This window comes from Moschus berezovskii, chromosome 5, assembly GCF_049115385.1.
Source record: "Moschus berezovskii isolate FMDL1 chromosome 5, NW_MosBer_1.0, whole genome shotgun sequence".
NCBI lineage: Eukaryota > Metazoa > Chordata > Mammalia > Artiodactyla > Moschidae > Moschus > Moschus berezovskii.
This window is the reverse complement of record NC_142464.1, coordinates 23,128,857-23,153,369: the sequence shown is the minus strand read 5'-3', so window position 1 is coordinate 23,153,369 and position 24,513 is coordinate 23,128,857. Positions and strand designations below refer to the sequence as shown.

General features: G+C 39.5%; 1 protein-coding gene across 1 annotated transcript in view; it reads right to left on the bottom strand.

Moving 5' to 3' along the window:
• Positions 1-23,737, bottom strand: part of LOC129561711 (uncharacterized) — a 66,225-nt gene extending 42,488 nt beyond the window's left edge. The window contains exons 1-2 of the mRNA XM_088836181.1: positions 23,697-23,737; positions 315-368 (exon numbers count right to left, since the gene is read on the bottom strand). Of these exons, the coding sequence (XP_088692307.1) occupies positions 315-368; positions 23,697-23,711 (69 nt within the window). The 5' untranslated portion in view covers positions 23,712-23,737. The remainder of the gene's footprint in view (positions 1-314; positions 369-23,696) is intronic.
• Positions 23,738-24,513: the final 776 nt, after the last annotated feature.

Here is a 24,513-nt window from a genome sequence, read left to right as displayed (position 1 = left end):
CCTGACCTATGTTTTAATGCACTCATCAAGTGGTAAAATGACAACAGTGATATCTGAAATACAGGCTTTCTCATGTTAAGTATCCCAGAAGTCAAAGTTTAGACAATCATATCCTACACTCTGTGTTTTTAACATAATGAGAATCATGAACATCATTTATTATATAGTCACAAAGTTTTATACTATAACATATTTTACTATTGACAAAAGATTCCATCCAAGTAAAACCAGTGGGATATAAAAAATTGTAACAGCTTAAAATTTCATGAAAAATCATGCCTCAAATGATTCTGCTTGGTTTTCTTTGTACCAACCTTTAGCCCTGGTATTCCATTCTGTCCTACTGCTCCAGGCAACCCAGGTTCACCCTCAAAATAAAAAAAGAGATACTGCTAAGTAAAACACACAAAATCAACACATTATACAGATTGTGAGAGGATATAACCAACCATCCAATAATACTCAAGAAGTACATAGTATGTTAAACTAGTTATACAAGTTAGCTTGTCTGGGTCAAAATTCCATGTGTTATGGCCCAGGGACACAAGAGGGCTAATTTTCTTATGTTCAGTCTTTTCTTTACTAAGAAAGCAAAAGCAAATTACCAGTGGAAATGAATATCTAGCATGGTGCTAGGTACACCAACTAAATATTTGATGAATGAGTAAAAGACCTCTGAAAATTTAAGACTTGATGGAGAAGTTTCAAGTGATTCCTCAGCTCAGGAACAGAGACTAAATCATTGTATTTATTAGAATTAAGAAAAATGAGCATCTCCAAACCTAAATCTTGAAGCATACATACATCTACCTAATTCCTTTAGACACATCTGACACAAAAATAAAAACGGCTTTGATTTCTCTCCCCAGTTTCAATGTAAAGGTGATTAAAATAAACATTTAGGGTTGTGGTTTTCATTGTCATATTGAGTGACAGGTATTTGAGAAAATGATGTCTATTAGCTAGGAAGATTACACATTTCAGAAAGATAATGAGGTATATCAGTCTTTCTAGACTCTGAACCAACAATTGTTTCCCAAAGAGAAGAGGAAAAACCTTTTCAAGTGCTCAGAAGCAAAGGAAAACTATTCTGCATGATGACTGCAGTTAACAATACTCTATGGTATATTTGAAAGCTGTTAAGAGAGTCGGTCTTAAAAGTTCTCATCACAAGGAAAAAAATTGTAACTATGTGAGATCATGGATGTGAACCAAACTTACTGTGGTAATCATTTCACAGCATATACACGTATCAAACCATTATGGTATACACTGAAAACTAATTCAACGTCATATATCAGTTGTAACTCAATAACGGAGAAGACAGAAAGCACTGTGGCTTTTGCTATTCATGAAGCTTAAACTTACAGCAACTAGAATTTCATTTAAAAACATTCCCAAGTCATTTATTATGTGCTTCAACTACTGGGCAAGTTTCTTTCCACTGAGGGTTAAAAAGTTGTTCCTTAGTTGATTTGTTTTTTTAAAGTTGACTATTTTTTAGAGCAGTTTTAGGTTCATACTAAATTTAGTTGATTTTTTAAGAATGTTCTCTAAGCTGCCTGACTTAGGACTTTCCTGATAGCTCAGTTGGTAAAGAATCGCCTGCAATGCAGGAGACCCCAGTTCAATACCTGTGTCAGGAAGATCCACTGGAGAAGGGATAGGCTACCCACTCCAGTATACTTAGGCTTCCCTTGTGGCTCAGCTGGTAGAGAATCTGCCCGCAATGCAGGACACCTGACTTCGATCCCTGGGTTGGGAAGATCCCCTGGAGAAGGGAAAGGCTACCCACTCCAGTATTCTGGCCTAGAGAATTCCATGGACTGTATAGTCCATGGGGTCTCAAAGAGCAAGACACAACTGAATGACTTTCACTTTCACTCTAAGCTACCTGAAGGGCAGAAATTGTGACATTTTAATATCTATTGAGAGTCCCTTATACTGCAAGGAGATCCAACCAGTCCATTCTAGAGGAGATCAATCCTGGATGTTCATTGGAGGGACTGATGCTAAAGCTGAAACTGCAATACTTTGGCCACCTCATGTGACGAGTTGACTCGCTGGAAAAGACTCTGATGCTGGGAAAGGTTGGGGGCGGGAGGAGAAGGGGACGACAGAGAATGAGATGGCTGGATGGCATCACCGACTCTGTGGACATGAGTTTGAGTGAACTCCGGGAGTTGGTGATGGACAGGGAGGCCTGGCGTGCTGTGATTCATGGGGTCGCGGAGAGTCGGACATGACTGAGCGACTGAACTGAACTGAACTGAACTGAATATCTGTGCTGTTACCGTCAAAAACACATACCCTAGTAAAATGGTAACGTTTTTTAAGTGCCAGGAATTTTACATTCATTAACTCACTTAATTCTCACAAATTTCTATGAGATAAGTACTATCTTTATTTCTTTTTCATAGATGAAGAAACTAAGGCACAGAAAGGTAAGTAATTTTTCCAGATTTACACAACTCTGCCTTAAGAGGTTGTGCTCTTAATACAATTATGCATTGGTGAATGAATGTATCTAGAAATTGGGAGGACGGGTGATGAATATTTCTATCCTCATTATCATTTGGTTTATACTCCCCATTAATAAATGACTTTCAGAATGTATACAAACCTTCTGACTAAATGTAACTTATTTAAAGATGATTTTGTACACCTACCAGATAAACTAGGCAATGTGAAGCTATATTATAGTGTCTTTCTAAAAGGGCAAAAAATGTTTTATGATTATCCTGGGTTGTTGTACTATAATTGCTAAAGTCTTAACTCATGGAAGAAATTCTGCTTCCTCTATAAAGTTACACTGCAATCATTTGCATTTTCCTCGATAAAAGGGCAAAAATGTTGACTTAGAATAACGGTGGCCATTATAAGAAAATTTTGATATGCCCTTTGTACATAACCAAGGGTAAGACTAGAAGATCCCCTGGAGGAGGAGATGGCCACTTGCTTCAGTATTCTTGCCTGGAAAATTCCATGGACAGAGGAGTCTGGTGGATCACACAGTCCATGGGGTCGCAAAGAGTCAGACACCACTGAGTGACTGAGCACACACAAGGGTAAGGAAATCAAATACACCCCTAAAGAGTACTCTCATTTACCATGTAACCATAAAAAGAGCTATACAGTCTGCTTCTTCAAAGAACCTACAACAGGATACACTAATATCATAACTCATGGTTTAATGCAAACAAGAAATGCTGCCAGGGAACAATACAAACTTTGTTTAGACTTTCAGAGAATAACTATGGTAGCCAGAATTATTTTTTTTTTAAATGGTTAAGCCCCTGGAACCAGACAAAATACATGCTGAGATTTTGAAACAAGGGAGACAAATGCTGCTTAGGTATCTGCATAACATCCTTCTTAAAATATGAACATCGAGGGACTAAAACTTGATCCTTTTTTTCCTTTGATTTTATGTTTTGTTAAAATAATCTTTTAATGTAAAAGGAAACAAAACAGTGCATCCATAATCCCATCACTCTATAACTGTTTTCATTTTGTCCTGTTTCCTTCTAGTCTCTTAAATTTATGCTTACATATTTCAAACAATCGTAAGCTTATTACATAGTTTGATGTACTGATTTTTTATTATTTTATACTGCATGTTTGGTTTTACACAGTATTTGTGTCTTACGAATAGTTTATCATCTATCAAAGTCATGTCTGATCATTTGTTTAATCTGTCCCAAATTGTTGAATACTTACATTGTTTCCAATTTTTGCTATTAAAGATAAATTAAACATCTATGTAAATATTTCTAAGTTGCTTTCCAAACAGGATCTGAGCTTTATCTGCTTTTCCAGGCACTCACTCTGTTAATTTTTCCCAACTTCATCAGCATTCTAGATCATAGTTTTAATTACTTCTGTGGCTATTTTAATGAGTACAGATAAGAACTTCCTGAGGTTCAGTTCCACATTTATCCCTTGTAAGGTTAAATAGGTATCCAGCAAGATTTTAAAGCTAAAAAGTGAATAAGGCTGTTTCCTGAATGAAGCAAGGCAAGATAAAAAGAAGGAAAAGTGACTCATAGCATTTTACCTTTATAAAAAGTTATAATAAGAAAAATACACTCAAATGCAGATTAGGAGGTTATGAAACATTCTATTATTGTTCAAATTTAGTTTCCCAGGTTGTGGTAATGTTACATGAAACATTGCACAACTTTGAGTACCAAGGCCAAGCAGTAGGATTCTGGAAGTCATTAATCCATTCAATTAACATTTAGTGAAGATTTACTACATGTTTTACTCTGAGCAGAGTTTCCTGGGATAAAAAGATGAAATAGACATGACAGGTGTCTGTACCTAGAGAGCTTATTTTTGAGTAAGAAAAGAGATATCTACATAAATAACTTAAAAGGATATCTAAATTGAGATGGAACATTTTTCTTTGAGCAAAATTTTCTTCATAAAGAGGCATAATAAATAGAAATCAAAGGAAAGTCTTAATGAAGAATAAAGCATACATCATATAGTGTATTAGTATTTTCTACCATATGAGGACAGAATATTATTAATCTCATGAGGTCTCCTCAAATAGTAACAATTATATTACTTTATTGTTGTACATAATACAGTACAAAAAGTACATATACAGAGAAATATATCAGAAAAGTATAGACCAAAAAAAGAGGAATTAGGTTTTATGTGTGTGTGTGCGCGCATGTGGAGAAATAGTGTCGTGTTTATTGGATAATCTATTCATCTGTTTCTGAATGCATCTCATATTCACAAGGACCAACCTAGATAGCATATTAAAAAGCAGAGAGATTACTTTGCCAACCAATGTCCGTCTAGTCAAGGCTATGGTTTTTCCAGTGGTTAGGGCTTCCCTGGTGGCTCAGAGGTTAAAGCGTCTGCCTTCAAAGCGGGAGACCCGGCTTCGATCCCTGGGTCAGGAAGATCCCCTGGAGAAGGAAATGGTAACCCACTCCAGTATTCTTGCCTGGAGAATCCCATGGACGGAGAAGTCTGGTAGGCTACAGTCCACGGAGTCACAGAGTTGGACACGACTGAGCGACTGAACGGAACGGAATGTATAGAAGGGAGAGTTGGACTGTGAAGAAAGCTGATCGCCGAAGAATTGATGCTTTTGAACTGTGGTGCTGGAGAAGACTCTTGAGAGTCCCTTGGACTGCACAGAGGTCCAACCAGTCCATCCTAAAGGAGTTCAGTCCTGGGTGTTCATTGGAAGGACTGATGCTAAAGCTGAAACTCCAATACTTTGGCCACCTCATGCGACGAGCTGACTCACTGGAAAAGACTCTGATTCTGGGAGGGATTGGGGGCAGAAGGAGACTGGGATGACAGAGGATGAGATGGCTGGATGGCATCACTGACTCGATGGACATGAGTTTGAGTGAACTCCGGGAGTTGGTGATGGACAGGGAGGCCTGGCGTGCTGCGATTCATGGGGTCGCAAAGAGTTGGACATGACTGAGCGACTGAACTGAACTAAACTGAAGGACATTATAAAGATAGTAATCAACAAAAATAGCAGCTAACATCTTAACTACAGGTAGACTAATAGATTTTTCTTTATTATACTTTAAATTCCCAGTGCATTACTCTTAAATGACAATTTGTGCATTTAAGCTAAAAATAAGTTGAACTGACTTTTGAGAAGGATGACACTACTTTCTTTTCTTTTTAAAACAGACACTCTAACATCACTCAAGGCTTTTACAATTATTTCAGGCACAGCTATTCAGGGGCAATTTGAAAGAATACTTGGAATGTAGTTTCCTTACAAAACTGAGTGCTAAAGAGAAACAGGTCATTTAGTAGTAATACTGCTCCCTGTCACTTCAATCACAATGGGAATTTAAAGTGAGTTATTGCTTAAAATTTTTAGCATAGTATAATTTTACATTCACCTTGTCAATATATATTTGTTTCCTTTAAGTACTACATTTTCAAAAAACTCATCTAAACAGAAGACGAAAATAACTGCAATTGCCCACGTTATCCTTAGGTTTGTTTTCTTTAGTTTCAACTGTTTAAGTCACTAAGTCGTGTCCAACTCTTTGTGACCCCATGGAATGTAGCCTTTCAGGCTCCTCTGCCCACGGGATTTTCCAAGCAAGAATACTGGAGTGGGTCGTCATTTCCTTCTTCAGGGGATCTTCCTGATCCAGGGATTGAACCAACGTTTCTTATGTCTCCTGCATTGGCAGGCGGGTTCTTTACTACTGAGCTACCCAAGGTTTCAGTTATCCAAGGTCAACTAAGGTATGAAAATGTCAAAAGGAAAATTCTAGAAACAAACAGTTTTAAACTGGGTGCTGTCTTGAGTAGCATGCTAAAATCTGATGTCATCCTGCTCCATCCCACCCAGGACATCAATTGTCCCTTTGTCCACCATATCCTGCTGGCTACTCACTTTGTAGCCAGGCTAGGTCATCAGATCGACTGTCAGAGCATCACAGTGCTTGTGCTGGAGTAATCCTTACTTTACTTAATATTCGCTCAGCCATGCCCAACTCTTTGCAACCCCATAGACTGTAGCCTGCCAGGCTCCTCGGTCCATAGAATTTTCCAGGCAAGAATTCTGGAGTGGGTAGCCATCCCCTTCTCCAGGGGATCTTCCCGACCCAGGGACTGATCCTCGGTTTCTCACATTGCAGGCAGATTCTTACCGTCTGAGCCACCAGGGAAGCCCAGTTTACTTAATAATGGCCACAAATGTGAGTAGTTCAGATAGTCTCTTATTGTACCTAATTTCTACATTAAACTAGGCATCACATATAGGGAAAAAACTAGTATACATAGAGCTTAGTACTCTCCTCCGTTTCAGGCATCCACTACGGATCTTGGAACATACTCCTTGCAGATAAGGAGGCGGGGCTGCTGTGCAGAACATGCACCAGCAGCAAATGAAATGAGTGATATTGAGCAAAACACGGTGTCAGTCTTAAGGCTGCTCTCCTACCTCTGGAGTTGGTGTGGTTGGTGCATATGTGTAATGAAGACTAAAAATGGGCAGCACTGGATGGACTGGGTCTTTCCTCCTGACAGTGACACTCCCCAGAAGGATCTCAGTGGCCGCTGCTGTTTCCTCTCCTGCAGGCAGTCATGGTGGGCAGGGGGGCGACCTTTTATGAGGCTTCAGGGCTTGAGAAGCTTTGGCAGCTATTGGGTAGATAACCCTTGGAAGAGGAGGATTCTCTGAAGGCAGTGAAGTGCCCACGGGGACTTCCAGCTAGAACTATCCGGGAAAGAGTCAGGAAAATGGGGTTTCTGTTCTCCATTCCTACTTATTCTCTTTCTCTAGAGGCTTCCCTGATGGTTTGGTAGTAAATAATCCGCCTGCAATGCAAGAGATGCAGGAGATGTGGGTTGATCCTTGGGGTTGGAAAGAGTCCCTGGGGGAGGAAATGGCAACCCACTTCAGTATTCTTGCCTGGAAACAATCCCATGGATAGGGAAGCTGGGCGGGCATGGAGTTGCAAAGAGCTGGGCATGAGTAAGCAGGCAAGCAATTCAGTGTAGTTTAGTCTTCCACACTAGTCCCTAATGCAAGTGAGGATGAACACAAACTTGGGTGAACATAGGAGGTAGAAAACGACCAACATATTTGACCTTGAAATCTCTAGAAATGTATCATTTTACCACACACAAATAAAAAAATAAGACTCCTACCCCTAACTTTAAAGTGTCATTCATGCTCTTAATAAATCCTTTTCAGACACTTTAAAAAATGTGGCACTAGAACGTCTATATTTACATTTATGGCTTGTCTCTGGAGCTCGTTTTATGTTTCTATCAAACTGCATTGGTTTAAACTATAAAATTCTGTACTTATTATAAGGCATGATAAACAAAATGCCTTTAAAAGCAGAGAATGAGCACATCAGTATTCAAGCAAGTCAATGTTCAGCGAGACTTCAGAATGGAGATGCCCACCGTGGTGTTAAAATCAATCACAGGACTCTGCCAAGGTCAGTAGGTGGAGAGCAGAGGGCAGATCTGAAGCAGAGGCTGCCGAAAGGCTGGGGGAGCCACAGCCAGGGCAGGGCTAGAGGCTGACTCTAACAATCTCCTAACCCATCTCCTTGCCACCCACCCACCTGCAACATTCTCCGAAACAACAAGGCAAGCTTATGAATTCCTTCCCTTGGTTTTCGCCAAGGCTGTCCCATCGCACTCAGAGTGAGGGTCCCAGCCAAGGTCTGGCTCTGCTGTTTCTCTGACCTCCCTTCCTACCACTCCAGCCACACTCAACTCTTTGTTCCAAGATTCTAAGCAGGAGCTGCCCAGGGTCTTTGCATTTGGGCTTCTCTCTTATGGACCATCTTCCCTCTGATATCCAGGGATTGAGTCTCACCTTCTTATCCTTGGCACAACTGTCCCCTTATTACAGGGATTGTCCAGAATTCCATCCCTACCCCACCACTCCCTATGTCCACCTATGTCTGACTTTGCTTCCTCTACCGCACTAATTGCCACCTAAGATAAACTTTTTTCTTTTCTGTTTCCCCTGGTAGGATTGCCAGATTTGGGAAAAAAAATATATAAGACACCCAGTTAAATGTTAATTCTGGATAAACAACAAAGAGAAGAGTTTTTAATTAAATGTATCCTAAATATCGAATAGACATAGCACATGAAAAATGACGGGCTGTTTGTTTATCTGAAATTCAAATTTGATTGAGCATTTTATATTTGATCTGGTGCCCCGATCTCCCACCCTGTCTCCACCACCAGAATATGAACTTGGTTTCTCTTGTTTATTCCTCTTTCCACATTGCCTAGGAAGTGTACCTTGCGCATAATACTTGTTCAGTACATCTGTGTTGGAGGAATGAATGAATACGGGAGGCGCAAACAATATATGTTAAGCCGATATGGAAATGTGAAGCCCATACAGGCCTGGTGAGAGCTAGGGACAGCAAGTCTTCTCTGCTGGGAAACTGGAAAAGACCAGTAACTCTGGTGCAAGAGACAGCTCTTTGTCTCAGCTTTGGCAGAAGGCAGTGGTGCGAAAAGAGATGGGGACCCAGGAAGAAGATGGCAGAGACACTGACCCAGCAGTCACACGTCCACGTTCCACAAGTCAGCCTAAAATGGAATTGAAAAATAGAGGGATAGCCTGGGGTCAGTGAAGGGCGGGAGGAGGCCCCTGAGAGGCAGGGTGCTGAGAATGAGCAGAACGTCCACGGCTGCCAAGGAGAAGCTCTGAGCCAGGGCTCTGTCGGGGAGAGTGGCTGCCTGGCGGACAGGAGGCTCCAGCAGCTGTACCTGTGCGGACGGGGACCCAGTCATTACAAATGTTTCCACCTACTCGGTTATCGCCCCGCTTTCATCTGCTCCTTCCCGCACCCTGTGTGCCTCAGTGAAGGGTGAGTGGCACCTGAGACAATGCCAGTTGTGTAATTTATCATGTCATCTCAAGTTCCTCCAAGACCCTGGCGTGTCATCATTTACCTTACAGACTCACTCTAACATCTGCTTTTCCCTAAGCAGAAGCACTCACAAAATAGGACAACATATACATACATGGTGGTGGTTTAGTTGCTAAGTTGTGTCTGACTCTTTGCAACCCCACGGACTGTAGCCCACCAGGCTCCTCTGTCCACGGGATTCTCCAGGCAAGAATACTGGAGTGGGTTGCCATTTCCTTCTCCAGGGGATCTTCCTGATCCGCACTGCAGGCGGATTCTTTACCAACTGAGTCACCAGGGAAGCACATCTGTCAAATGTTTTTTATGCATAAATTGATATGATCATATGGTTTTTCTTTTTTAATCTGCTGAAGTGGAAAACTGCATTGACTGATTCTCAAATACTAAACTAACCCTGAATTCCTGGTATAAATGCCATGTGGTCATGACAAGCTACTGTTTTTACATAAAATTGTTGCTAGATATCCACAGGGGATTGATTCCAGGACTCCCAGGGATACCAAAATCCAGAGATGCTCAAGTTCCATGTAGTCAGTCCTCTGTATCTGAGGGTTCCACATTGGCAGAGTTAACCAACTGCATGGGAATACCAGATCACCTGACCTGCATGCTGAGAAACCTGTATGCAGGTCAGGAAGCAACAATTAGAACTAGACATGGAACAACAGACTGGTTCCAAATAGGAAAAGGAGTACGTCAAGGTCGTATATTGTCACCCTGCTTATTTAACTTCTATGCAGAGTACATCATGAGGAACGCTGGGCTGGAAGAAGCACAAGCTGGAATCAAGATTGCCAGGAGAAATATCAACAACCTCAGATATGCAGATGACACCACCCTTATGGCAGAAAGTGAAGATGAACTAAAGAGCCTCTTGATGAAAGTGAAAGAGGAGAGTGAAAAGGTTGGCTTAAGGCTCAACATTCAGAAAACTAAGATCATGGCATCTGGTCCCATCACTTCATGGGAAATAGATGGGGAAACAGTGGAAACAGTGTCAGACTTTATTTTTTGGGGCTCCAAAATCACTGTGGATGCTGATTGCAGCCATGAAATTAAAAGACTCTTACTCCTTGGAAGGAAAGTTATGACCAACCTAGATAGAATGTTAAAAAGCAGAGACATTACTTTGCCAACAAAGGTCCATCTAGTCAAGGCTATGGTTTTTCCAGTGGTCATGTAAGGATGTGAGAGTTGGACTGTGAAGAAAGCTGATCGCCGAAGAATTGATGCGTTTGAACTGTGGTGTTAGAGAAGACTCTTGAGAGTCCCTTGGACTGCAAGGAGATCCAACCAGTCCATCTTAAAGGAGATCAGTCCTGGGTGTTCATTGGAAGGACTGATGCTAAAGCTGAAACTCCAATACTTTGGCTACCTCATGTGAAGAGCTGACTCATTGGAAAAGACCCTGATGCTGGGAGGGATTGGGGGTGGGAGGAGAAGGGGACGACGGAGAATGAGATGGCTGGATGGCATCACTGACTCAATGGACATGAGTTTGAGTGAACTCCGGGAGTTGGTGATGGACAGGCAGGCCTGGTGTGCTGCTATTCATGGGGTTGCAAAGAGTCAGACACGACTGAGCGACTGAACTGAACTGAACTGAACAACGAAAACTATTATTAGCCAACATTTTGCTTAGAAATTTTGCATCTATGATCATGAAAGATATAGATTCATAGTGTTTTTTGGGGGAGAGGCGGGTAATGTCTTCTCTACTTTTGAAATAATAACAATGCTGACCTCACATAGAAATGCTGACAAAAACATTTTGCTTATAAGATGATTATCACTAGTGAGTTTATGCTAAGTTGTTTTATTCTTTTCTGACTCTTTGCAACCTTATGAACTGTAGCCCTCCAGGCTCCTCCGTCCACAGGATTCTCCAGGCATGAATACTGGATTGGGTTGCCATGTCTTCCTCCAAGGGATCTTCCCAACCCAGGGATTGAACCCACATCTCTTATGTGTCCTGCATTGGCAGGTGGGTCCTTTTCCACTAGCACCACCTATTAATTTCAGACAAAGTAGATTTCAAAGCAAAGAACATTCCAGGAATATGGAAGATCATTTCATAATGACAATGGGGTCAATTCATCAAGAGGACATAGAAATCCTAAATTTTGATGTATTTAATCCTAAATAATACAGCTTCAAAATATGTAAACAAAAACTGATAGAACCACAAAGAGAAACAGACAAACCCACGATTATGGTTGGAGATTTCAATACCCCTCACTCAGTAATTAATAGAGCAAGTTAAATATAAAACCAATAGGATTTAGTCAACTTGAACAATATTATCATTGATAATATGGGGGATCTTATTTCTTATTATCTTAGATGAGGGATCTTATTTCTCTGACCATGGATCAAACCCATGCCCCCTGCAGAGGAAACAGAGTCTTAACCACTGGACTGCCAGGGAAGTCACAAGGGCAATGTTTTAGTTGAAAGCAGCCAAGTGAGCCATTCTTGATGAAGAAACACACTCCGAGAGGGAAAGAACCTTTTTCAGAAACAAAATGCTGCAAAGAGGGAGATGTAAGATTAGAATCCAGGTCTTCCAATTCCCTATTGTGTGTTCCTTCTATCTGAATAACTCGTGTCTGAAGAATTCATTTGTATTTATTGGGTTTCTTTTGTCTTTCATTTTTGCATAAAATAAGAAAGTGGCTTATTAGGAAGCCTCCAATCGAATCTTAAGTTTTCTACTTCTGGTCCTGGGACACAGCAAACTGCTTGAGCTTCCATGGGGTTTAGCTTTTATTCTATGCAGTGTTTCCGGGCAGATTAAATGCTTACCCTCTCTCAGGTTTAAAGGATTAAGATTTAGTTGTTTTTTAATTATTATTAGCTGTTGTTTTGTTGGACTAAAGATGTCAGTGGTGGCTCTGTGTTCCTCAGACATCTGATTAAACTTGCTTCAAGTCCCAATTTTACCAACTATGGATGCCCAGGACCTGCTTTGGGGTCCTGTGCTCAAGTTCTTGCATTTGTATGTCTTCTCTGTTTTGCTCCAGACCAGTGATTCTTCAGCTGCCTCAGGAAATTCACTCTTCTCAGGCCTTTTGTGAGCTCAGGGTTGAATACCTGGTGTTCCTGAAAGGTGTGTCATCACACAGCACTCAGACTTTGCTCATCTCGCTGCCTTTTCCTCTTTTCCGCTTCCACCTCACCTTCCTCTTTCCTTCCTTCCCACCTTCCTCAGCCATACTGGGAATTCAGTATTGCTCCTCTTATGTGGAGCAATTCAGCAGTTTGTAGCTCCTACTTGCATACTCAGCGCCTAACGCTTCTTTGGGGCTTCCCTGGTGGCTCAGAGGTTAAAGCGTCTGCCTCCAATGCGGGAGACCCGGGTTCGATCCCTGGGTCGGGAAGATCCCCTGGAGAAGGAAACGGTAACCCACTCCAGTATTCTTGCCTGGAGAATCCCATGGACGGAGAAGCCTGGTAGGCTACAGTCCACGGGGTTGCAAAGAGTCGGACACGACTGAGCGACCGAATGGAATGCTTCTTTTGTTTCCTGGAGGCAGAGGCTTTGTTACACATGGAAGAGAAACAGAAAACTCTGACCAGTTGGGTTTGGTCATACATCAGAGAACTGACATCCCTATAGGGGAGCGTTGTCTCATTTATCCAGTCAGCAAACTCCCTCCCTAAAATGAAAATCTCTTTGTCCTCCTTGGTAATATGAATAACAGTAGAAAAGTAGATGGTTCTATCAGTCAGAAACAATGAAAATATCTTATTTCAGATAATCTACTAAAATGGGTTTAACTGCTTAACATAATACTTAAGCTAAACCTAAATAACCAAACATTCATTATACTTTTAAAAAAGTACAAATATATAAAAATGTAACTAAGAAAACTTGATAGTCATCTTATTGTCAATAATACTACAGTAAGGACTATTTCAGAAGTAAGTTTGTGGTTAACACTTTTTATTCGAGTTTCTGTACTGCTAATGCAGGCAGAAATGTACAAAACATAATTTGAACAAAGAAATTCAAATGCAAAGATATAGCTAAGAATTCAGGGGTCACAGAAAACAGTTAAATTGCATTTATTTGGGTGAAATTTACACAAATGAGAAGAATGATCTGCCTTGAGCACACCCCTAAAAGGTCTAGGGAGAGTACACACGGATGACCCCCCCATCCCAATCCTGCCTGCTAATGTCTCCCTCCCGTCTCTTCCAGTTCTCTTGTTCTTCAGGAAGGGCCTGGGAGTCACGAGTAGACACCACAGCCTGCAAGCTCTGCCCACAGCTCCCCACCCTTAACTGCTCCAGGCCACTCACAAGTATACGGGTGTACACGCCAGCTGGTGGTTCACCCTTGGGAAAATGGACCTGAGGAAGAGGCCACTACAATGGAAGCAGACTCAGCACAAGGAAAGCAGGAGTTCTTGGGTCCTGGGTACCTGGGCTGTGATCTACAATTGGGGAGCTGGGCTTTGAGATGGCTTGTCTCCTAGGCCCTATGGACCCCACCCTGTGGTGGGGGACACGCCATTAGAGGGACAAAGGGGAGCAAAGAGGAACACTGCCCGGGTCTAAGGAAAGCACTGTCCAGTATTCCCTCTTAAATGACTTATAAAAGGGGTAAAAGATGCCAAAACCCAGCCAGGGAGCATGATGTCACAGAGGGGGTGGGGTTCTCTTTTCTGTGGATCAGAGACATTGTTCTCTGTGAGGACTCTTACGGAGAGAAACAGATTAAGAACAAAGGCTTATGTTTCAGGAAGACAAAATATCAAAATGGATGAAGGGGGAACGTGATGCGGAGGAGTTTGTTAGGGCTGGGGTAAGTCAGAAACAACACACTTGCTCAGCTCCGGTGTCTTACACGAATCTCTCCTAAATTAGATAATTAGTGTTTACTGCAACTTTCCACATGACTGGGGTTGCTAGAAAAGGAACTGCAGTGGTAATAGCTAATCAGCATCTGGCGTTCCCCTAGCTGGGAAATGAGGAGGAGGAGGGGACCTATGTGTATCCAATAACAAGGAAACTCAAAAGCGGTGTTGGATGTTTGGGGAAAGACACTCACTCTCTGGATGTAGATAGGAAAGAATGAAGCCGCAGGCGTGATTAGCAGCTCCCTTCGAACCAGGAGGAGAGAGGGAGTTAGGGTGACAGCAGCAACATGAAAGACAGACTGATGAAATGGAAGTGACAAGCTTAGGTGTCACCGCTGAAGGCTGCGTTAGTGCTGGACTTCCACGTTGTGAACTGAAAGTCGCTCAGTGTGTCCAGCTCTTTGCGACCCCATGGACTATACAGTCCATGGAATTCTCCAGGCCAGAATACTGGAGTGGGTAGCCTTTCCCTTCTCCAGGGGATCTTCCCAACCCAGGGATTGAACCCAGGTCTCTCGCATTGCGGGCAGATTCTATACCAGCTGAGCCACAGGGAAGCCCAAGAAAATTGGAGTGGGTAGCCTGTCCCTCCTCCAGGGGATCTTCCTGACCCAGGAATCAAACCGGGGTCTCCTGCATGGCAGGCTGATTCATTACCAACTGAGCTATGAGGGAAGCCCTGGAATTCCACGTTACAGACCAATAAATACCTGTATTTAAAAAACTGGCTCGGTTAAGTATTCTATGACTTGTAATATAACATGCCTTTGATAATATACCCACTTTTAAAGTTCAAAATCCCAGCTAATTTCTTCTTTCCTAAATATAAGTCCTAATAGTAAGCCGATGCATTATTCTTTTCACTTGGGAAAAGGTGTGCCTAATTATTCATAGAAATGGGAAAATAAGACATAATTTTCAAAAAAGATCAGTGAAGAGTAGTAGAAAGAGACAACAGCCCTTACAAACATTCACTTACATACTCAGGAGGTTTCTGAGTCGTGGAGTTCCTAACACTCCCAATTCAAAGTGGAAAATAGTCTTTTCTTATTTAACAGTGTTTTAAGTTAAACAGTTACATTCATTACTTCCTTTGTTTTGTCCAGTTAAACTTTGCAGTAAACATGACAATCCTCATTTGACAAATGAGGAAACTAAATTCAGAGAAGGAAAGTAACTTGTCTAAGACCATACAAATACTGAAGAACAGACCTGGGATCCCCTGAATTTAAAATCCATATTCTTGACAGTTGTAGCAGACTGACTGACTTGGAAGTTGAAATCTACTACAAACGCCTTGGTGACCATAGGCAAAATATCCTTTCTGTGCCTTGGTTTCCTCATTAATGCAGTGGAGATAATAATAGTGTCCACTTCACAGCACTGCTGTGAGGAATAAGTGAGGTAAACTTAGGAAGAGCTTGACAGTCAATGCTGAATACATGTTAGTAAATATTACACACTGCACTCTTCTATCGTCTGTGTTAGGCAGAGAAGACACAGAAGGTCCAGAAGGAAATTTGATCTCTCCTAAATTAACCCCACTGATGCTGTTTCACAGTTCCTCTGTGGCTTGGACAGCAAAGAATCTGCCTGCAATGTGGGAGACCCAGATTCGAGCCCTATGTCAGGAAGATTGCCTGGAGAAGGGAAAAGCAACCCACTCCAGTATTCTTGTCTGGAGAACCCCGTGGACTGTGTGCTACAGTCCACAGGGTTGCAAAGAGTCAGACACAGCTGAGCTACTACACACACATATACACATGCTGTTTCACAGTTGGATAATGGTTCCTATTCCCTTGGCAATGTCGCCTGGTATGGAACAGATGTGTGTGTGTGTGTGTGTGTGTTTGTGTGCGTGCATGTGTGCACGCGCCTGTGTGCTTGGTCATGTCCGACTCTTTGCAGCCCCATGGACTGTAGCCCACCAGGCTCCTCTGTCTGTGGGATTCTCCAGGCAAGAACACTGGAGTGGGTTACCACTTTCTCCTCCAGGGGTCTTCCCCACCCAGGGAACAAACTCACATCTCAGTGTCCTGCACTGGCAGGCAGATTTTTTTACTGCTGAGCCAGCTGGGAACTGAGTAAAAATTAAGCCACTATAATTGTCGAAATAAGTTATTTCATTGAAGCCTTATTTTTAACGCAAATCTCAAAATCAAGAGTGTCGTTCAGAGATCAGATCTAATGATAAGAGAACAGGCTTTGTGATTTATATCAACTAACTATTTTAATGGTAAGAAATTTGCAAAAAAAAAAAGTAGTCTAGGTCCTATAGTGGTTAATAATATGGTGTTTTAGAAACAAAATTCTAAGACCAAGATTGTCTAACTTGATCTGGAAGTACTGTAACATGGTGATATTTTCCCTTCCCTTTGCTAACTGCTGTTCACTATTTAAGCTGCACCTAAAGTCACCTATTCAGGGAAGCATTCCTTGCCGTTTTGCTGCCCTGTGCTTCTCTGCTGTAGGACTTAACAGTATTGTCATTTAACAGATTTTTAGTGTACCTGTTTATATTATGTCCCTATCACCCTATGGGCTGAAATTCCATGAGGGCAGAGACCGCTTTAATGTCAGTGCTCAGATGTGCCTTGCACTTACTAGTAAGGACTGAAAAAAGATTTATTGAATGAAAGATTGAAGAAACTGGCAAATAATCAACGAATATATTTAACGTAAGTTTTCTTCCCCCAAAATCATCAGGTTATATATGTAGTTTAATTTGATTTAGTAAATAATATTTTGGTGATCCTATCTATAAAATATAGTGCCTTTTCAATTAAAATGTAATATAAGTGGACTTGAAGTCATAATTCAGTCAAAGATATTTGCCTTCTTGTTGCTTTGTTTTGCAACATCCTGTGACCAGTTTTTTTCCCTCTCATACCCAGTCCTATTGGATTTCCCCACCAATCCCATTTCCGCAACTATTTATTCTTACCTCTCCCAATATCTTCATTTAGTAGGATGGTAATGAGTATTAAAATTTATAGCAACATGCCTAAATGAAGTCAAGGGAAAGTGTATTTCTTTTTTAATTACCATCATTTTTTAAATTTCAAGTCAGGAAGCATTACATTATTTCCTTCAACCAACGTTTTATTCCCTTCTAAAGGAACTTAAATTTAATTATAAAAAGGATAGAAATATCTTCTGTTTCACTCAATAGGTAAAATTAAGTGAAAAGTTTCTTTAAGAGTAAGCTTATATATAAAAATGCCTCTGGGTATATGCTAGAACTCAGAGATGATGTGATTTTACTATATGAAATATTCTGTAGATGAATGGCCAACAGGCAGATGAAAAGATGCTCAACATCACTAATCATCAGGGAAATAGAAATCAAAACCACAAGGAGATATCTCATGGTGCCTGTCAGAACAGCTATCATCAAAAAGACACAAAATAACAAACGCTGCTGAGGATGTGGAGAAAAGGGAATCTTGTACTCTGTTGGTGAGATTGTAAGTTGCTATAGCCACTACGGAAAACAGGATGGAGGATCCTTAAAAATTTAAAAACAGAACTACCACATGATCTAGGAATTCCACGTCAGGGAATATATCCAAAGGAAATGAAAACGCTAACTTAAAAAGACACCTGCATCCCATGTTCACAGCAAAATTATTTACAATAGCCAAAACATGGAAACAACCCTAAGGTCCATTGACGATGAGTGAATAAAGAAGTTATGGTGTATGTACATACACAATGGAATATTATTTAGCCATAATAAACGAGGAAATCCTGCCGTTTGAGACAACATGGATGAACCTTGACGGCATTATGCTAAGTAAAATAAGTCCGACAGAGAAAGATGAAAATACTTTATGATCTCACCTTTATGTGGGATCTAAAACAAAAACAACAAAAAAACCAAACTCATAGAAAGAGATAAGATTTGTAGTTCTCAGAGGTCGGGGTTGGAGGTTTTGGGGAAGGAGGAATTGAAGGAAGGTGACCCTCCTGGGAAAGGTGACCTTCACCAAAGGTACAAACTTCCAATTTATGAGATACTGGAGATGTGAGGCACGAGACAATGACTCCAGTTACCTCTGTTGCACGATGCGTGTGAAAGTTGTTAAGAGAGTAATCCTGAGTTCTCATTATAAGGAGAAACAGTTTTTTTCCATTTCTTTTTATTGTATCTACATGAGATGATGGATGTTAACTAAATTTATTGTGGTAATCATTTCATTATATATGGAAGTCAATCCTTTATGCTGTATACCTTATCTCAATAAAACTAGAAAAAAGAGAAATATCCTATAATAGGAAAGCAATGATGCTGCTTCAAGAAGAAAGAAAGCATACTGTTTTCATAGTTATCAGATAAAACACAATCATGTATTATTAGAACTATCATGTACACAGTCACCAACTTTCAAAGATAGAAAAATTAATAAAAATAATTTAATTCTCCACTGTAACCAGCAAAGTATTAAATTGCTGTAACACACTTTCCCCAAGATATTAATCTGGAATAAAAAATCAGTCACTTTATTACACTATACATCTTTTCTTAAAGTGTAAAATTGGAAAATTATAAATATATTGGGTAATAGATCACTGGGTAAATTTAAGCTAACCAGACAGGAAATAAACAGAACTATAACATATTCAAATCCTTCAGGAATTTAACTCAGACATTTTAATGATAAAGTCAAGGTTGCAAAAGAGAAGAGTTTTATTTAGTGGTTGCAGAAAATGAATCAGGAATAAAAAAGTATTGAGTTCATTGTATACAGCTTACAGTATAGACTTGAAGAAACAGCTTGACCTTTGAAAGTCTGAAGGCTTCCATTTATCTGCTCTCTAAATATACTTACAATAAAAATGCCATTAGAAGTATGCTGTGAGGATTAATGTCAGTGAAAAATTGTGAGACTCATGGATAAGAGATGAAAAGGAACTCTAAATACCATAGCCATAAACTAATTAAATTTTAATGTTACTTAAAAAAATCACATAGTTATCTGGGATAGATTCATGGATGATACATTAATATCAATATTTTATTTATATTGTATTTGAAGTTTTAGATATAATAAACCCTAGCAAGCATTTGAAAAATACATGAAACAAGATCATCCGATACTTATCTTTTGCTTTGGAAACAATCCCTATGATTCTGGGTCCTCAGAAAAATTCTAGGCTGCTTAAACAAAATAATTTGTTCTTAATCCTGAAACTCGTTAATGTTAATTTTATGGTAACAGAGCTAAGGATGTGAAGCTAAGGGTTGCACACAGTAGACCTGTAATGTACCCTCATTACCCCTAGCTCTCTTCACCTATGGCATTTGCACAGTGCGGGGCACTGCTTGCTGTTCAAATACATTGTTATTATGATGATTTATTCCTAATGCGAAAACGTGGAAGCAGTAGAAAATTTCAGGGTTCTAATAACAAGTTAAGAGTTGAGATTTTTAAGTTCTGAGATATACATATATATACATACAAAAAATTATAGCCAGCCATTTATTGTGTCGAGCATTATTTAGTCTAAAAATTTTTTTACCACAAAATTATTTTGAAGCCCACTTTCCAGTATATCTGAGAAGCTCAGTTTAATTGACAAACGTTCAGTGATATGGGCTTCCCAGGTGGCACAGTGGTAAAGAATCTCTCTGCCAATGCTGGAGATGCAGGTTCAATCCCTGGGTCTGGAAGATCCCCTGGAGTAGGAAATGGCAACCCACTCCAGTATTCTTGCCTGGAAAACTCCATGGGCAGAGAACCTGGTTGGGTTACAGTCTATGGGGTCACATAGAGTTGAGCACGATTGAGCATGTACACATGCAGATATGTATCTCTTCATGTATGTATAATGTGCCTGAGTGTGTGTGTGAGAGAGACAGAGGGGGAATGAATCAAATAGCATAAATAAAATGTTTATAATATCTTTGAACCAACAAGATCTATTTGTGAGAATTACAAAAGTTTCTGTGCTAAATAAATTAGCCAGAGGCAAAGAAGGCAACATTTATTTCTTTTTAGGTAAGACCTAGCATTAAATTTTCCCTAACTGTTTTGGCTATCGGAAACAAGTTCAAATTATGGAAACAACTGCTTTTAGCATTGGGAACAGAGAATGGAAAAGAGACACCTGTGACTTTTTGTGGATGCACAGTATCTCTTAGAGACTTAGACAGAAATTAGAATAGCCCCTTCTCTCACTCTACAATGAGGCCACCTTGAGCCCATACAGGAAGAAGTTTCAAAGGCTGCACATGAGGTGTAGGAGCACAGAGAATCTGGCTCCAGACAGCACTCCTACAAGACCCCACACCGGTGAGTGAGAAATGTCTTACTCTTGTCTATGGAACTTGTATTCCTACTATTGGGAATGGGGTGCATTGCGACTGGAGACATAGCAGGTAGCAGAGAAATATTATACCTTCCTGTGTGAGTTTACACCTTCATTTTCTTCCTGGCTTCTTGTCCTGTTAGAGGGTAAGCCTAGGGCTCATTTGTTGAAATTCTTGAAGTGTTATATATTAATACTACAAATAGTTGATAATATTTATTGAGTAGCTATTACATATGTTCACTTTAGACATACTGTCTTGTTAATATTGAAAGGCTATATTAATACTTTATATTGGTGCCTCAGAAACACTGAGCAACTCACACGAAGGAGGACAAAGGCTTGAAACCCCCTCTCTCAGACTGCAGAGACCACACACCACACTGTCTCCCGCTTTTCACAGAAGGGCGTTTAGTAGCCCGCGACAGATTATAAGGCTGCTGCTGCTGCTGCTAAGTCGCTTTAGTCGTGTCCGACTCTGTGCGACCCCATAGATGGCAGCCCACCAGGCTCCGCCGTCCCTGGGCTAGAAGGGGCTAAATTGGAGTTTAATGCCATGTTCCTGCTTCTGTAAGTCTGTTTTCCTAATGTGATCTGAAGAACTGGAGGACCATTACAAAAATAAGAAATATTCAGACTAACAATCAAGCTGACCAAAACTGAAAGGAAAATAATGTTAAAAAAAAAAAAATCACCATCAAGTTACTGGCCAAAGTCAATCACCTCAATCTGAATGGATAGAAAATATTTTAGTGGAAGACAAGTAAAATATTTGCTTAATACAGTCATTTTCTTTCTCTCTTATAATAGAGAAGTTTCTAAAATTTTTCTAGTTATTTCTCATGTTTCTGAAAGCTTAGAAATAATATCCTTCCTTAACCAGTACTTGAAAATGATCTAAGCATCAAAAGTACTTCTCTGGAAAAAAATGAAATTGTATCATGCAAAGAAGATATTTTCCCTAGACAGCTTAAGAACATCAAGGTGCTTAAAAAATTATTAAAGTGATTCTAGGCTCTCTTTCTAGAGAAATAAATTTTAGAGAACCAAGGCAAAGTTCATAGCTTAAATTATCAATATTACTCTATTTTCAATTTTGTTTTTACTGTCTAAATGACCTGCTACTTCAGTGATGTGGACTTAGGTTTTTTTGTACTTTATTGTCCTAAAGATGATATAGCAAATATTACAGGTGTTAGATAATGGTTAACATTAAAAGAAATTCTATAAACAAAGTTTTAGTTAAGTTATATAAATTAAAAAAAAAATCTTGAACTACATTTTGCTGATACCTTCATAAAAGTATGAAATCATTTAGCTTCCCTAGGTTTTATAGAAAACCCTTAAAAATGCCATAAAGATGTATAACAAGACATAAAGCTGCAAATATTAACTATTTCCTTGAAATATAATTTAAACTTGGTGACTAGGACAAGAAAATGTCACATTCCTTTCTCTTGCTAAGGAAATTGCATACTTCCCTTTGGAAAAAGAAAGAATATGCAGTCTTCATAAGCATATATGTGACAGTTTTAAACTTGTGGACTTGTTTTGTTTCAAGGTGAAGTTTTCTATAAATTTTCATGATTATCTCAAAGTTGAAAAAGAAACGAAGTAAAAGCAAAACATTAACCTTATATGTACGAATATTAAAAACAACATTTACGTTATATATATATTTTGTCCTTTCTAAATATTAGAATTTAGAAATTTTCAAATTCATCATAGAATGAATATGCTCTCAAATTTTTACTTATGTTTCCCTCCAAGATATACAATATTCTAAATGGAATATTAATCCTCTGTCTTTATCAGGATCTGTGAAGCAAACAGGTATGCATTTTACTAAGTGGAAAACAGATCTTTGACATGGGCATTGAACTACTGATGAGTGCCCAGTGTTTGACTTATGGATCACAGGCTGCCGTCAGATTTGGTTAAGAACACTAATTTTACTTGGGAATCAAGGAATTCTGGAAATAGAGAGTCTCTTACAACAGAGGTCAATCAAATATCCAGGATTTCACTAAAATGAGCTGAAGAAAAAGTTTAATAGCAATATCAGACATGGATATAAAGGCTTTATGCCTATTTCCTCATTTAATCCTCACAGTAACCTTATGAGGTAGGAATTGCTTGTCTCCTTTTTAAAGATGAAGAAATTGAGGCCAGAGAATTCAAGGACTTGGTCAAAATTTACATTCTCTGAGCTGTAGATCCATGTTGCTAGTCACTTCGTAGGTTTTAAATTGCCATTGTCTATGTCTCATTGGAGAAAAAGATGGACGAGCTAGAAGAGGTCAGGAGGAGGTCTATTCTGTCCGTAAGGGCTGTGCCCTTTATGATTTCAATTCAGAATGCCTGGATTTCAAGTCCTCTGGGAAGACAAGCTGGGTCACAGGATCTCAAAGGGCCAGCCCAGAAGCTCTGAGGGAGACAGGAAAGTCCCTGGCTCAGCTCCCTGGCCCCTGGCAGACTGGCCGCAGGACTTTGATGATTGCTTTGTCCCACTGGCAAGTATGTTGCAGGAAAAACTACACACAGGCACGTAGATATGTTTATGGAGAGCTGTGGGTTGTTTTGTTTTTTTTTTTAACTTTTTTCCCCTTCATTATTAATAGTACAATAAAAGCATACTATCAGAGTTTAGCAAATCTAATTCTTAATTTTGCTTAGCTGTAAAAAAAAGCTTGCATCTGAATTCACGATTCCAATAGCATCTCTCTGTAGGAATAGCTTTCGTTAATGCAAGAAATAACACATATTAGTCTGCCATAACAAGAATAAACCACATTTATCACAATCAATGTTAAATACTATATTTTTCCTACTCCAAATATATTTATGAGAAAGATACCACTGTATCTCATATATATCAAATAAAATGAAAAATTATGTAAGCGTTTTTGGCTATTTAATGCATTCATTTAAAAGTTAAACTAATTTGATCCTTTGTAACATAATTTTCCTATATTTCAAAAGTATATATAATATTTTAATAAGCATATAAACTTATTACCAACATTACTGATTAGAACAACTTTGTGATTTTAATCCTCTTCAAATGATCAAAAGTAGTATAGTCTATGGAACTCACCTTTTGTCCATTCATCCCTGGAATTCCAGGTACTCCAACAGAACCCTAAGGAGACAAATGATTAAAATAAGTTGATATCATAAGCACAAAATAGTTCAATTCTAAATTTATGTCATATTAATTATGTCAGCTAACACTTTATCTTACTCAAACATACTGAGAGGCTATGTTTTTCAGATCTTATCCACTGTATTCTAACACACAATAATGTAAACAGAATCATCAAGCTTTTCCAGAAGCCATGAGGTTAAATCTCACCATGTCTGTAAATATCTACTTAACCCTAATATGATTTTAAAGAATTTCATATCATAAATTGAGATCCAAAGCTATCAGAAGGCCTCATGGCTCCAAATTTGGGTGCTTTTGAGAATTAAATAGGCTTAGTTTCATCTCAAAAAAGCTTAGCTGTACCAGTAACTCTTGAATTTCATGAAATTAAATACCATAAAATAAAAGGTAATGAAAACAACAACCACTATAAGGGACCCACGTTGCAAAGTGAAATTTGTTGTATTTGAAGCATTTCCCCCAGTCTCAGGGAGTATGTTTAAACCATGTGAGGGTGAATATGTCTTCCAAAGTAGACTAGACAGGATGTCGCCAATGGTGAACACAGGCTGGGAACAATACTAGTCCTATACATTGAATATTATGTTGTCTGTGTGTGTGTGCATGCACTTGGATGTGTGCACACATGAGCACTGGGGTGATGAGAATAGGAAAGAAAAGTAGTAACTACCTGAGAAAACCTTACGTTTAACTAGATACAGAAACAGTGACAAATGTTTTCAAATAGTGACGTCAGTTTCCTCCA